This window comes from Scomber scombrus, chromosome 24 (genome assembly GCF_963691925.1).
Source record: "Scomber scombrus chromosome 24, fScoSco1.1, whole genome shotgun sequence".
Classification (NCBI taxonomy): domain Eukaryota; kingdom Metazoa; phylum Chordata; class Actinopteri; order Scombriformes; family Scombridae; genus Scomber; species Scomber scombrus.
This window is the reverse complement of record NC_084993.1, coordinates 13,795,008-13,811,661: the sequence shown is the minus strand read 5'-3', so window position 1 is coordinate 13,811,661 and position 16,654 is coordinate 13,795,008. Positions and strand designations below refer to the sequence as shown.

The following is a 16,654-nucleotide window of genomic DNA, read 5'->3' as shown; positions in this document are numbered from 1 at the left end:
ATAATACTTCATGATATCAGCATCCGATCGCCCGTAGTGGTTCCCCCTTGTATATGTCCTCGGCTCCACTCAATATTATTTATTACTCTTGTTGTAAACTACAGGCGAATTATAATTAATATATATAATCTGCCTTTATCAAACATTTAAAAGAGCCGCTGCTGACACTGATCTACCTTCATTCTTGTCCTAAACAATTTAAAAACTGACTTAAATTGTCTAAACGTAAATACAGATAGGAGTTCTTCCCCTGACTACGAAACAAAGGAAGAGCTCCTGCCTCTAAACACAAAGTAAGCTTAGTATCGTCGTTAGTTGGAGGATTCAGCAGTGTGATTGAAATGGAAGATTGGAACTCAGTCGCTTTGAAAGAAAAAAACACTGATGAAAATACTGAAAGTGGATTTCACTCACGGACGAGTAAAATAATAATTAATAAAAAAAAAAACGAGACAAAGTATCTGATGAAATGCCGGAACGTAGATGTGTGTATCTCAAAAAGGCAAGGCATTTTCTGTTCTTTCTGTTGGAGTAACTTTTTGAAATCTTTAAATATCTACTTTTTTTTTTTTTTTTTAAACATTATCAATATCTACAAAATGCGCATGACCATTTTGTACACAGTGATTCATTTCCCCGCAATGACAACTTGTAATCATGTACAGCATGGCGACCCCCCACCCCACCCCCCCTTTTTCCCCTTCCCCCTCCCACTGCCTCGGAGGACAAAGTCCACTTAAAGCACTTTACCTGAGGTTTCATTAAGAATGCTGCAATTTGCCTAAACAGGGAGTCTTAGAACGTACACGAGAGCACACACGCACACACACACACACACACACACACACATGCTCGCAGGTGTCTGCACACATGTTGTACAGTCAAGCACACACACACACACACACACACACACACACACACACACACACACACACACACACACACACACACACACACACACACACACACACACACACACACACACACACACACACACACACACACACACACACACACACACACACACACAGACAGACAGACAGACAGACACACACACACGCAGCTTGCACACTAAGATAATATCCCTGCAGGTTCATCAAGCATGCTTTTCAGAGGTTCCGGGGATATGATGCCTGCATTAAAAGGGGGATTGAAGTCTTGTCTTGTTTTTTTTGGCGGTGGGGGGTTGGGGGGGGTTATTTCAGCTCTCCTCCATGTGGAGACTCTGCGGTGTGAGGCTGGAGAAGTCTGGCATACACAGAGCTTAGAGTCTGACTTGGCTGTTTTTTTCAGGCGGGTTGCTCTGACTTTATGTCCCATCGCTCCAGGGTCCACAGCAGGATGCTTCAGTAGCTTCTGCTGCCCCCCCCAGCTCTTCCTCTCCCCCCCATCAACTTCTCCTCTTGTAAGTGACTAAAAGAAGCTCTCCAGAGTTTCTGGTTTTCCTCCTTTGAGTGTTTGGAGTTCAATAATTTTTACAGGCTAGGTTAGCGTCCCCCCCCCTGCCCCACGCTCACAAGGGAGGCCAAACACGGTCAGCTGGTATTGAATGATGTGACCCCTGACTCTTAACCCTCTGACCTGGCTGTGGTGTTGGGGGGGAAGGTGGAGGGAGGAGGTGGGAGGGGGGGCTGGGAGAGCAGAGCTGGGCCGGAGAGCCGGGTCACTAAGGGGAGGAGGAGGACGTCCTGCCTGTGGAGAAACTGTGAAGAAAGAACAGAGAAGGTTCAGGGTCTGCCTCAGGATCTAGGGTTGTGTGATGGTGGTTCTGTTGTGTGCACAGCTGGTACCTCTGGAGCCTGTTGACCATGTGAGCCACCAGGGAGTCGGCGATGCCGGGGTAGGACTCCTCAGCCAGCAGGATGGCCTCTCTCAGCTCGTCCAGGACCATGGGGTTCCCGTTCACCTGCTCCTGTCTGGCCTTCAGCTGGCAGTCAGGACACAAACAGGTATGTTTTAAATACGACTGTCCCACAGGAGAATACAGTCCCCAAGCAGAGCAGTCACCCATTAACTTCAGAAATGTTTGAACCTCTAGGGAGAGTAAATCAAGCTCAAATAGTTTACTTTTAATTTGGAAGACTCATCTCAAGGACCCCTCGAGGAACCCTAGACCCACTTCTTTAAAAAGCTACAGGAAACATGAGAAGGTTTTTTTTTTGGTGTTAAAATTTGATGCAAATTAAATGAAGAGGATAACAGAAACAACAAAGACATGTGGCCCGGGTTGCTACGGCGACATGACTCAATGTAAAGATGAGAGGAAACCCACAGCTATAAACACTCTGAAGTGAAACACTACAGAGCAGCTTCACACCAACGCATGAATGAACTCTGAAACACTGATTGTGATAAATCCACACAGGTGTACTTCACAGAATTCTGTCAACGCTTATTAGACCAATGACTGTCAATCACTCATTAAAGAAAACGCACAGGTAGCTGTGAGCCATGACATAAAAGGATATAAAAAGATGAAAGAAAGCAATTAATGAAATCAGCACAATCATAATTAACACATATCTGCAGATTATTTCCCTTGATTTGTCATTTGGTCTGAAACACATCCTACAATCCAAGGCTCCAAATGTCTGCTTTTATCCAAATTATCACACTAAACAGAAAATAGCAGCAAATCATCACAAATAAGAAGCCAGATACACATTTATGTTTCTGAATTTTTTTCAAGCTTTAATCAGTAAAAATCTGAGTTTCAGCCACAAATTACTGCACCTGACAGCACTTTTGAGGCTCTTGTGTACAGTTTGTAAATAAAAAAAAAGTGTTCCCACTGAGTGAGCAGCTGAATGTGAAGGAGACTGATGTGTGGCCAGATGGAGCTCTTTACCTCGGCTAATGCAGGAGAGATGACTGTGCCCAGGCTCTGTGAATAAGGCCTCTTTGGAATGTCTTTTGTCTGTGGAAAGATAGAAGGATGAGAACTGGATGATACATTTTTTTATATCATATCATCTCTTGTGAAACTGCACATTTCTTCTCCCGCAGTGAGATGACCCAATGATGCATCACCTCTGTTGCCCCCGACTGTCCCTCCCCGTTCTGCAGCTTCTTGGGGTCCTTCTCTCTGATGGTGAAGATCCAGTCATCGCTACCGAAGTCGTTCCCGCCCGACGCCTGCCCGTCCTGCTCTCTAATTGTACAGGTGAGAAACGAGGCTTTGAACATTTGGATTTTGGATGAGTGATGAAGTTGTGCATGTGCTTGAGGCTCATTGTAACTAATGTGGGAGGATGAGTGGCTGCTGTTGTGTAACATTTTACTAAAGCACTTTCTAAAATAGCTGCTAGCAAAGTAACATGCAGGAACAACTAAATTATAAGCAGTAAAATGATTGTGAACACAATAGGAATACACTTACGAGTCAGACTCATCAGAACTCGACTCTGTGGTTCTGGACTGCTCTGCCTTCCACCTCTTGTACTTGTCCACCAGCTCAGTCAGGTAGGAAGTCTTTTTCGCATGGCGAACAATCAGCTTATGCTTCAACAGCTCTTTGGCAGTTGGCCTCTGTGGAAATAAGGAGAAGCGAGCGTGATGAGCACATGATGCAGTCAGAGGGGGTAGCAAAAAAAAGCACAGCGGCTCTGACTATTTCCTGAGATCAGAACAGACACCTGAGCTCACTGAAGACAGGCTATACTTACAAAACTGGGCTCTTTGTTGAGACAGGCCTCAACAAACTCCTTGAGCGGTTTGCTGTAGTTGCCCTCCAGTGTGGGCGGGTTGTTCTTTGGGATGAGGAATAAAACCTTCATGGGATGGAGTTCTGAGTGGGGCGGCTCGCCTTTCGCCAGCTCGATGGCCGTGATGCCCAGAGACCAGATATCAGCCTGGAATACAAACAGAGAGACACTATGATAATATGCTGTCATCATTTATACTTGTCTTATTCTACTACATCTATATTACTTCATAGTTTTAGTGTTAAAAACAAAAAAATTAATCCTCCATCTGAGTAAAAGTTAGAAAGTAGTTTCCGACTTTAAACTAAAAGTCGGTTAGATGCTGCTGGAAATGACTTAATAGAAGCAGCACATACTGTAAACCACTGTTGTCATAGTAACGCAACACTTTCTGCCCCGACTTTTCCAGGCTCACAGCAGCAGGAATAGCAGCTGTCGGAGAAAACGGAGCTTTCATGTTTGTTTTTTTCCACCAAGAATAAAAATGAAAGAAATGCTGACACATCTGAACACAGAGTGAGAGGAGCAGAAACAACTGAAGTCACAGTGTGCAGTGAGAGAGATGTAGCTGTCACACACCTGAATGCCTCATCTGCAGGGAAACACTGTCACATGTGGCGCTGATGCTAAGTGAGACATCTTGAGACAAAACATCTCAATGAGTAGCTGATGAATTTTGAAAAATAAATGTTAAAATCTAAATGGAAAACAAAATTAACAAAATGATGTCTTGGACCCTGAAAACTTGAAAAGTAAATTCATGCCTCATGCATGAATTCTGGCAGCTTCAGTCAGGATTATATGTGTTTTATATCTCTTTAAGCATTAAAAAACTGAACTTCATATTTTTTTAAACATATATTTTTCAAGGAATTCTTCAAATGTCTGCTGGGTTGGAAAGTTTAAGTGAAGAAATGTTTCCTATATACTCATATATAACTTAGCTAAAACCCATATTCAACTCTATATTTGAACCCCCAACATAAATCAATTGATTTAGAGCCAAAAAAGTGACTGCAGATGTATTGAAAATATTTTCAGTAACAATTAAGTAGCAGTAATAGTATGAACTGTTCTTTAAATATAACCAGTGAGGTATGATGTCCAGTTTAGTGGACACATGATTAATAGTCATTTCCTCCCAACATAAAATCCATACAATTTTATTACTCCTACTTTATGTTGCCGAATTATATTTACCTGCAAAGGTCTCCTACTATAGAAGGACTGTAAGTTATTCCTGAGCTGCATAACATTTCTTGCCTTCTGTTGGCCATCCTGGTTTTGAGAAATGTGTGTCACCCCTTAACATACTAGCAAGTGAGTGAGTGGGTGGTAGTGTAAAAGATATTGAACTAGACTTCTCTGTGGTGGCTGCTGTGCAACTGTAACAAAATCATCATTTACAGGAAAACATCTTTTAAATAGCTGTCCACTGTAGTGACTGGTGTATATTATAGCGTGCTTTATGCTTATGCTTATGTTGAGTAAAGTTTATGGAGGGGTACCATGAAAAATAATCTCTATGAAGGGGATTTTAACATTATTAATGGATATTTGTAGAGCTGAAATGATTTTGTTATTACTCGACTGACAAGAATTTAATCTGGAACTATTTTGCTAATCAATTAATTATAGTTATTTTTCATGTAAAAAATGCTAAGAATGTTCTGCTCTCAAATGTTCACAGCTGAAGCAGGCTGTAGACTGACAGCAGAGAACTATTCTGACAGAGGAATGGAAATCAATGACTATAGTATGGCTTACTGTCTGTAATCTTACCTTTGAGTCGTATGCTGACTGTTTGATAACCTCGGGGGCCATCCAGAAGGGCGTGCCCACAAAGGTGTTGCGTTTGATCTGTGTGTCGGTGAGCTGGCCCGCCACCCCGAAATCCGCCAGTTTCACCTCTCCTTGCTCGGACAGCAGCACATTGGCAGCTGTGGCGGGGAGGGGAGGGGAGGGGAGGCACACTGAATGAGACGCTGCTCCACATCTTAACACACTTCTGTCAATACCGTTAGTCTGCATCACCAATGTATTTAATAACAAGGAAACAACTGTCGAAAGCCTTTTAGCGAGCTGCTGCAGCGTCCACATCAATTCCCCACTGACATACAAACTGTATAATGAATGAAAGCGTGAGTGGATGTCAATACCATTAACGTGCTATGTGATATTTCGTGTGTGCTCACTGCTGCCATTTAGTCAGCTGAAGCCTGTGTCCTCTAATAGCAGCACTTTCACTCAGTCAGTCAGGCTACCTTTGATATCTCTGTGGATCTTCTTCTCAGAGTGCAGATACTCCAGCCCCTTGAGGATCTCCCTCAGGATCGTGGCAATCTGGGTCTCATCCAGAGTGCCGGGCTCCATCTTAACAACAGAAAAGAAAACAAAAAAAACAAAAAAAGATTTGATTAATTTCAGACACTGACTCCATTTTAAGTGGTTATTAATTCTACAGAGCGAAAATTGCAGAAGCAGCACTGTATTAAATTTTCTCAAGCTAAAAATAAAACTTAGCATCAGATTATACAAAAAACAGCTCACCTAAAATGACATCTGGTCATATTATTTTCTTATAGACTAAAAATTATTTTATTAAGCTCCAAAAATGCATTAAAAAACACGTCAATGAGTCACACTACAGTTTATTTTGACTCAGTTCCCCACACACACACACACACACGTCAGACACAAACACACGCCAGACACACACACACACACACACACCTGCCCTGCTGACAGAAATACTTGCCAAGAGCACCAAATGTGGATTAATCCACTGCTAAAAATAGTCCCTGACAAACGCGCTACTTCCTCCTGTTTGAGTAATGTTAAAAACCACAGTAAGCAGCTGTTTTAAGAGATTAATTGGCCTTAAAAAAGAAACAGAAAAAAGAAAGGATATGTGTGTGAGTCTTTTTTAAAGATTTATACCTTCAATAGGCGCCAATGATGTTGCAACTTCTAGAATTTATTGACTTAATAGCGTTAATCTTGTGGAGCTCAAAGCAAAAAAAAAAATCATATTTGAATGAAACAATAACTAAGTATCAGAGCAAAATGATATTTCCTTTCTTACTTTTCTTTTCCCTCCATTTTTCCTTTCCGTCTTTCTATTGGTGTCAGCGTCCAACTGTATTTCCATACAAAAGGAAAAGGAAACTGTTCACATTGAGGTCTGTGGATTATCAGAAGTATCTGTCTCTCTCTTAAGAAGAAGGCATATAGAGACAGGAAGGAGATTTGAGTTCATGGAGATTTGGGCACCACAAACCAAATCTCACAGAGCTCATATCTCCAAAACTAAACAAATCTCACTAAACCAGCTCAGTAATGAAATGTATCAGAAAGCAGATTCTGGCTACATTAATGTGTTGGACCTTACTACATTCCTCAATAACATACCTGCTTCAAGCCATACACACTTATTCACACATTAATGGATCAGAGCACTGTGGATTACACTACATGAGCTCTTCACATTGCATTAACAGTATTCAAAACATGCAAGTGTGTGATAAATCTACTCAAAAATTAATCTCTTTCAGCACTGGCTGTAATACACTCTAATAGTTTTCCACTGACTGTGTTATATTGTTTTTGTGGGGTGCTTCTGACTCAGTATTTGGGATCAAAATCAAGAAAATAATTCATTTATTTTTAGCAACACTTTAAAGGTGAGTCAGCTTTTTAAAAGTAGTATTATGACAACTGCATGTTTTTTTACGAGATCATGTGTGTGGGCTCATCTTATACTTTAACACCTAACAAAGAGAGAGTGTGGACCTCAATGAATCACTCACCAAATCTAATGCAGAGCCTCCGCCTAAATACTCCATGATGATCCATAACTTTGTGTCCTGTAACAGAGAGAGAGGAGAGAGTGAGTGAAAGGGGGTCGTTATGTACTTTGCTGCATTTGTGGAGGAACATCCGCAGCTTGTTTCATTTAGGTGGTTACTGGCTTTGCTTTGCTGTGAGCTGTCAGGAGCCTCACACCCTCCTAAACAAGTCATGATGACACTAATAAGGGCTTGGTGGGTGTCTGAAGTCGTCTGAGGCTAATCCCTTTTTAATTTAGGATTATTTAGAGAGGGAAAAAGTGGGCAGGAGGGAGAGAAATCCTTTTATGTCTCATCCCATTTGCTCGCTTTTTGGAGGTTGGACTCGAAGAAAAAAGAAAAGGCATATACTTGGAGTGAACAAGCATCACCTTTAGGTATGAACCGTAGTACTTTGTGACGAAGGGGCTATCGCACTGGCTCAGCACCGTGATCTCCTGCTGGATGTCCTCGATCTCATCCTCCGCCTCTTCTAGGTCGATGATCTTGATGGCCACCACTTTCTGGGTGCGATTGTCGATGCCTTTGAACACCTCGCCGAAGGAGCCCTTGCCGATGCGCTCCAGCTTGGTGAACAGCTCCTCCGGGTCCGCTTTGATATTCTGGTGGTGATTGGGGAAGGGGAGGGGAGAGGAGGGGGAGCAGGAGAGGGAGGAAAGGGAAGGCGGATTAAAAAATAAATAAAAGAAAGAAAAAGGAAAGGAAAGGAAGAAAACAAAGAATGGAAAAAAAGGAATGTTTGAAAAGAACTGAATGTTTGGGGAGTAAATAGGAAACACCAGCAGGGTAGCATTCTTACAGGATACATTAATTCACTCATTGCAGCACCTTGTGTTTTGTGTGCACAGTAAAAGAATGAGGCACAGGAAGAATGAAAGAGAGAGAGTGTAACAATTGGATATGACCCAGGTTAAAAAAAAAAATTATTACTCACATTAAAACACCTAAATACTCTCCAGACATGTGCGTTATCCATTTTACATTAGCGTTATAATATTAGGGTGAAATTGGAGGAATTTGCCAGAGTGTAACTGAGCTCTCCTGCAGCTAAACAAGCTTATGTCACCTGTAGTTTTCCCCTCTTTCCAGATTTTCTTTGCTTTGGGACAGATTGTGTGCTATCGTTGTAAATGAGCCAGTTTGTTACTCGGGATGCGGCGGCAAGAAAAAAAATCTCAACAGCTGAAACGACTGCCAAAAAGGGACTGTTGGCACTCTGATGCAAGGTTAAGACATAATTATAACTCCTCGAGGCCAGGCGGACTGGGAGGCGAGTCGTTTTTGCATGATTTCGGGTGGTCAGACAAAAAAGGTGTTTATTACTCAAGGGGGGGAGAAAGAAAAAAGAAGCCGAAAATGTGTTCTGTGAATCCAATGACGAAGCATATTTCCTACTTTTTCTGGGGTAGCGTGTGTATTTCAGTGTGGAATGAAAAAAAAAAAACCCTAGTTGAGTGCCGCAGGAAGTGAACTAAAATGACTTAAATCTCCAGAGGCTGTTTTGTGGGAAACGCAGAATTCAGGCGCTGACAAAAACAACTTCCTTTAATGACCCTTTTTTTTTGGAGGAGAGAGAGAGGGAGAGCGGGTCAATATGCCTGGTTTAAGAAAGAATTCTTATGTCACTGAAAAAGAAGAAGAGATTTATTCAAGAAGTTAAAAGAGGGATTCCTCTTAAGTAAGTGTGGTAAAGAACAGATGGCGACATGATGAAGTGATGAGTTATATTTCACTACAAAACAACCACATGCTTTGTTTGGGAACATGGATTCAAATTGGAACAAGAGCCTCCAGTCAAACTGAGGGTAATACTGACTACATGTAGACCTGTGTGTGGAAGATTTGCTAAAAAATTAAACTGATGAGCCAAAACTTGAATTCCACTTGTCTCTGCATTTTTTAACCTAACTTATTGTATCTTGCTACAATTTAGAAAGAGTTATTATCTTCTAAATGGACTGAATGCTTTATTTAGTTTACTTTAGCAGTCTGTCAGCCTCTGATCAATCCTCCCTCACACCTCTTCCTTCCAAATCTGCACACAAGCCTGCACGCTGCATAGAATCTGGTGCATGAGGCAGTATACATAAGGAACAGTTATCTCCTCTAGTTATCTACCCAACACAATTATCCCCTATAGGCACAATCCTAAAGATAGCAGCAGAGGCAGGAGCAGGGCTCATGTGTGCAGTGTCTTTGCACGGGGAGACGGAGAGCTTTATTGCAGTGGTTCACAACCTGGGGGGGTCAGGACCCCCCCCCCCCAAAAAAAAAACAAAAAAACAAAAGTGGTTGCTGGGTTAATTAAAGGGGGGTTAAGATAAGATACAGCAAACCAACATTTCAGACAAAGTAATGATTGTTTTCAAGCTTTCTCCTGCTTTATTTTGTGTGGATGTCTTTGTTTCACCTTCTCAGGTTCTTAACATTATTCAATCAAACCAAAATAAGTCCTCTATCTAGAGCTTTAAGTAGGGTTGTGTATCGGTAATCACTACTTTTAAGGTATCTACTGAAATAAATTGATATTACCAAGTAGTATGGAAAGTGTCCTGTCAAATGATACCTGCAATCGATCCTTTTTGCACCCAGAGCTAGAAAATATGACTATTTGTATGGACTTGCTCACAGCTAATCAACACAAGCGGTCTTTGATTCATAAATACTAATTTGATTACTTGACTAATTTGAAGACTTTCAAAATGCATTTGTGTAAAAATCTAATCATTTAGATGTGGAGGAATGGTGTAATTTTATGTAATTGAATTCTATTCACATGATGGGTATCAATGATGTACTCAAATGGTATCAGTATTGCTTTCAGGGTACTTGGATTGGGGGTACCTAGCTGTAAGGGGTTGTCTATTGATTGATTAGTCACTCACTGGATGATTGATCAGAAACAATTTTGATAATCAAATAACTGTATTAGTAATTTAATGAAAAAGTGATGCTCTAATGTTATTCTTTATGGAACATGATAAACTGAATATATTTGAAGATGTCACTTAAGTTGTGGAGAATTTTAAAGGATATATTTCACCATTTTCTGACATTTTGAGGACAAAACAATGAATTGATGTATCATACATTTAACTGTAATATGTGACAATGGGTCCCAGGTAGACATTGCTTTATTTTGAAGGGTCACAGAGCAATAAGGATGGGAAACTCTGCTCTGTTGCTTTCTAATGAGTTCATGTTGCTGTTGCACAGATGTAGCAGACCTGCTGTCAGCATCATCATAACAGCATGTGCAAGTATGAACCATGACAACATAACAAAGATGTACTAACTTGCTGCTACGTCACTGTTAGACGTCCCTCGTTCATTACAGTTATGGACTTTACAAATTTTTAGGTGTTAGTGAGCAGACTCAGTGAGATAGATAGGTGTGCGGTCACAGTGCACAAACACACAGCAGGGGAGGCAAAGAGTGAACATTGTGTCCTAGCAGTGGCTCACATTAAAAAGATGTTGGGCTTACCTGCATCCCCGGCAGGTTAGTCTGGACAGGAGAGTGGGCCATGATGATGCTAATCCTCGTCCGACAACGCCGGGCTGAGAGCTCCTCGATTCGGCTTAATGTTTACACTCCCGGCTGTTAGCAGTCCTCCAGGCCTATTTAAAAAAAAGTCTCACCGTGTAATGTAACTCTACGCAGAGAGAAATATGTCCTTCCCTCACGCGCTGGTGTACCAAGTCACCCCCCCAAAAAAACCCAGCTGAGCCAGCCAACAGACTAATGCTAACTCCGAAGCTGCAAACAAGAAATCCGCAATGTTAGCGTGCTAACCAACAGGCTAACAGCGCTAGTTAGCTATAGCGCATTAAATCCGTTTTCCCGCTCTTCAGAAGTCCTCCCGCTGCAACAATTCTTATTCCGTGAAGACGTAGCAATAACTATTTATTTCACAATGACCTCGGTGTCACTTTCTCAAAGCCTATTCTCTCGTTATCGGTGTTGTCAGCCAGCTAGCATGGTTAGCTTGCTAGCTCGCAGGCGTCCAGACAAACGCTCCGTCAGCTGCGGGTTGGACTCTGTCAAAGCGGTCCCCTCCTCGTTTTATCTCCGCACTCACTTGTCTCCAGGAGCTCTACAGGTCTGCCATCTGCGGCAACGATAGCTCGCCACTGTTTTTGTTTCCTCCCTCACTTTCGTCCCGGACTCTCGGCCATCTTGTCGGTGCTGTGACGCCTGGCTGCTGGGCGGATCCGGATCCGGAGCAACAACAACATCCTGACTGGTTCCAGTAAAGGTGAACCTGTGCTGCTGCCAGGTGTGTCTGAGCTCCACAACCTATTCATGTCAGTAGTACATTACATTCATCTATCTATATCTGTGTTAAACAGTACTGCTTTAAATGAGCTGAGAACCACAGCATCACATCTGACAGGCTTTTTTTCCTGGTGACAAAGTGCTAATAAGATAGACTAGTGAATGAATGAATGAATGAGGGAATGAATGAATGAATGGTTTCATTTTCATGTCTGCTCATTTACATATTACATTAGTCTTAGTGCCACAATGAGAGATAATATTTATTTTGAGATTACAATAAAAAAGTCTTAATATTTTGGGGGAGAAGCTGTGATATTACAAGAATATAGCTGTAATATTTCAAGAAAAAAGTCATAATTATAGCTGCAAGAAAAATGTCCAAAATATTATTGAAGAAGATAAGTAAAAAGTTGCAATATTTTGACAAAAAGTAATAATTCTATTAGATGAGTTGTAATATTGGATATATTTATTTCTAATATAATTTGAGAAAAAGCTATCTAATAGAAAAAAGTCCTAATATTAAAAAAGTAGTAATATTTCAAGAAAACAGTCATTACTAGAAAAAAGTTGGACTATTTTGAGAAAAGTTGCAGTTCTATAAGAAAAAAAGTTGTAATATTTCAAGAAAAAAAAAAAGTCATAATGCTATGAGGAAAAAAGTCGTAATAACAGATGTAACTACTGGTAGGTAGCCTTGCAGTTGAGCTGTATTTCCTCCTCCATAGAGAGGTAGTTTCTTCTAGACTGTTTGGTTCTTTCTTCAAATTAGATACAGTAATTTGCACAATTGTTTCAAGTCCTGATACTCATAATAACCTTATGCTTATGTGCCAAAAAAATGAAGTATTTCATTATTTGTAAAAACCTAATTTCTTTCCTCTCACAGTGGCCCTATTGTATGACCCATCCCTCATTAACATAAACATCCTACAATCAAAATACAACACATATAAAAAATAAGTGCAAGACACAAATACACAAATCCAAACCAAACAAAATAATTATAATAAACTAGGTATCATAGTAACCGAGCACTGGAAAAAAAATCATTGATTGAATTCTGAGTTGTGCATGAGATCCAGTTAAACTCTAGAGGCCATGTGCCTCATCTTCTACTGCTCCCAAAATCCAGTTTCCATCATTAAATAAACTGCCTAAATAACTTAATTACAATAACGCACTTACATTACAGCATTTCCTGCCATTCTGTAGCACTGAGATTCTATAATTGCTTTATTTGTATGCCTGCTATTTGAGATAACCCAGTTGCATTAAGAGAAAATGAAGTTCTAATGACTTTCCAGCCAATAGGCAACGTTAATTGCATTGAGGGTCTAACTGTCGTTTCCTCAGTTTGACCAGAGGAGGGCGCCAGTGTCTTAACTTCACAGAAGCAGCATCTTTGTGTAATGAGGCTGCTGATGCCGCTGCATCATCGCGTGCCGCAGATAGAAATATTGATGGGATAGCCGGCGAATGTCTCCAGATGATAATCACTAGTATGTTTTGTTAGTGATGGACGACAAGACACGTTTGATATAATATTATACAACAGCTTAAATACAGCTGAAGCGACCAGATAATCTGATCATAGTGATGGCTGCGGCTGTTTCAACCTGTTCTAACAAGGGGGGCTTACATGGCGCAGGCCAGTGGCTGAGTCAAATCCACATGGGTGATTCAAACAATACACGCTGCTTACATGATGAGGGTATTATAACAACATGATTTAGAGGTTATTGCTGCCTTTTAACTGGATTTCACTGTCATTCTGTCAAGATGGATCTGACCCCTGTAGGCGAGATGACACAAAGGGATCCTATAGCACACTGTTGTTGGCTATAGGAGAATAATACATATATAGCTACAATATAGATGAAACAAAGGTCACTTTAAACTAACATATCCATTTAAATAGCCTGTTCCAAGAGATTTTTCATAGACTCACAAAGACTGAAATATAGCTAATATATGTTTATATGTCAATGTATGCCCAGTTGTGTGGATATTCATATAAATGGTAGTCTATGGAGGAATATCCCTAACAAAGACATTGATAATAAAAGTATGCGCATACACAGCGGCTCCACGTCCCACTTTGTGCGCCTCATCATCATCACCGCGTCCAGGGTTTAACGCGTGTAATGGGAAGCACTACCTCCCTCCTTCATGCGTAAATTATGTAGGGCAGGACGGGAATGCTTTGCTACCTCCATTTGAGAAAACCCGGCCGGTGGATGTGAGAGGGTGAGGAGAAAAAAGAAAGAAAGAAAGAAATCACAAACAGCTACCCTCGTTTTCATCCAGCGTTTGACAGAAGAGGAGTAGCGCGTCACGACTTGCCTATCGTGAAGCCAAGGAGAAGAAAAGATGGACATCACTGATCAAGGGGCTCAAATGGAGCCGCTCTTACCAACGGTAAGACAAAAATAGGCACGCTTATTGCTTTGTCTGTGTGAGTGTGTGTGAGTGTGTGTGTGTGTTTGTGTGTGTGAAATTTCATCTTCAATCTTTTGACTAAACTGAATGTTATGCTATTGGTTCTCAGCGTATCTAAATTCTCTTTAGAATAAAGCAGGACAGTTTGGATGAAACGTCCCATCAACGTTTGATTCATATTCAGTGCCTGTGTATTTCAAATTGACCCATATTTTGACTATTTTCTGCCTGTGTGCCGCCCGCCAATCATGTCAGACATGAATATTGCGCACCATTAATGGAAAAAATGGAGATTCACCTCGTTCACACTTCATATTAGAACACATGATTTGATATCTTTCATAGAGTCTATGCAGTAGCTACACACACTACAAACGCCTACGCCTTCACACAGTATGTAGCTTATTGGTGATGCACTGTACAGGTGGATGAAATGTTACACATCAGCTACAGTTGAGATTTATATGTCCCCTGCTGCCTGCATTAGAGATGCTTCATAATACTTTGCCTCTCAGCCAAATTCTGGTTTACCAGTCGACCAGTTTTCTATACTCTTTATGAAACCTGCTGTCAAGCTGTTAGTTTAATTATAACAGTGCTGCTGGTCCAAGATGTTACATTGAGATGAGAGCATTAAGTGTTGAGTTTCATCTCAGGTTTCCATAGCAGTTTGACTGGATTATTACAGCTCAGTTTAGCCCTGTCTGTATCATCCTGAGTGCCTTACACTGACACTCATAAAAAAGTAATCAGATTCCTTCACATTACATCATAGTCCTCCCTCCTGATGCCATCCGCCAACCTGAGGGACTCAGAGATGCTACGCCAGCATCTAAAAATGTATCGTTTATTTCACTGAGACGTGCAGCATCCTCTCCAGGTGTCTCACGTGTTGCTGTAGTATCACTAAGAAGAAACAGGTTGAATATCTGCCCACTCAGGTCAGCACCATCTGAGCTCGCTGGCACAATTTCAAACAAACATGCCTCAAATGTTGAGCCACTTGAAGGAGGAAAAAAAAAAGGCTATATGTATCTGTGGTGAGCCTCTTCTCATTAGCATTCAGGTGACAGTGTGCTGAGAAGAGAGAAAGAGGGGGAGAGAGAGAGAGAGAGAGAGAAAAAAAATGTCCGCTTCTCTGGATGCAGTGTCAATGCCAGCGGGGGGGAGGGGGGGGGCAATATATTTGCTCAGTTCTAAAACACTGATTGCTCCGGAAGCTGATCAATATTCTCCTCCGTTTGTGCTATTTGCGGACGTGTTACATGAGGACTTGGTTTTCCGGAGCTCCCAGTGTACAGTGGAGCATGACGGGGGCCGATGTGGCATGGGATGGCTGTTCTCGTTTCCCCCCCCCTGCAGTCTCAATGCAGTGTGGTTGGCTCCTTGTCATTGTAACTCACTGCCGCTTCTCCCGTTCCCTCCGTCTACGCAGCAAGCAAATGCGTTGTCATGGTTTCACCAAGATGTGTACGGGTATGTGAGGTGTTAGTATGGTGAGAATGTCGGGGACTCCTCAGAATGTGACAACACAACATAGCTAGGAAAAAAAACTGTCCTATTGTACCCCCCCCCACCCCCACTCTACCAGGTTACCAGGTTCCCAAGGGCAAGCACGAGAGCTTTAATTTACAGCAGGAAGGACTGTATCTGAATGCATTGTTGATGCTATATCTCTCAGTTGCTATTGAGTAAGGACAACTTGAATTCACTACATGCTGAGGAATTTCTTTACACACTCACAGACTGACAGACAGAGCATCTGGCATGTCTGTGATGTGTCCATATGTCTCACTTTTGTCCCGCTGACTGGTTTCTTAATGTTCTTTGACTTGCAGGAACAACAAAGTTCCCAAGATAATAAAGACGTGGTGAGTACATTTCTCTTCTTCTCTTCATTTGGCCCTGCAAAGTATTGATTCGCTCACTAAGGATGAAATCAATAGCATGAAATAAGTAAGACATATAAAGGCATGGCAAGAGTAATAATAGGGAGGTCAAGAAATAGACAGTGTAAAGACTTTTAAGTTAAGTTTACTTGCTCAAAGTACTTTAAATTAGGATTTCCCATTTTCTGTAGCTTTATACTTCTGCTACACTACTGCATATATATAAGATAATCCTTCATTAGTCACACAATGGGGAAATTTACAGTATTACAGCAGCAAGTGGATAGCAAAAATAGAAAGAGCATCAATAAAAAGAATAAAGAACAATAAATAATAAAAGTACGAAACCATTAAAAAACAATAGTAGTAAAAAATATAGTAAAATATGCTCAGCGTATAAAATAAAATGTATTATTAAAGTGGCTACAATCAAAATTGTGATTTTTCATCACATGACAACTTGTGTGTGTGTTTGAAATGGGTTGCTCA

The 16,654-nt window shown here is 41.1% G+C and overlaps 1 protein-coding gene across 2 annotated transcripts; it reads right to left on the bottom strand.

Annotated features, from left to right (window-relative positions):
* Positions 1–979: 979 nt before the first annotated feature.
* Positions 980–11,732, bottom strand: stk24b (serine/threonine kinase 24b (STE20 homolog, yeast)). 2 transcript variants are annotated; one of them, XM_062414405.1, is made up of 12 exons: positions 11,040–11,732; positions 7,924–8,154; positions 7,514–7,570; positions 6,790–6,843; positions 5,969–6,077; positions 5,487–5,644; positions 3,666–3,851; positions 3,380–3,528; positions 3,031–3,151; positions 2,849–2,917; positions 1,791–1,927; positions 980–1,703 (listed from the first exon to the last, which is right to left on the bottom strand). In XM_062414405.1, the coding sequence occupies exons 1-12, from the start codon at positions 11,079–11,081 to the stop codon at positions 1,667–1,669; spliced, it is 1,350 nt and encodes a 449-aa protein (XP_062270389.1). In that variant the 5' UTR covers positions 11,082–11,732; the 3' UTR covers positions 980–1,666. The 2 variants fall into 2 exon arrangements, with proteins under 2 accessions (XP_062270389.1, XP_062270391.1); XM_062414407.1 differs by lacking the exon at positions 6,790–6,843.
* Positions 11,733–16,654: the final 4,922 nt, after the last annotated feature.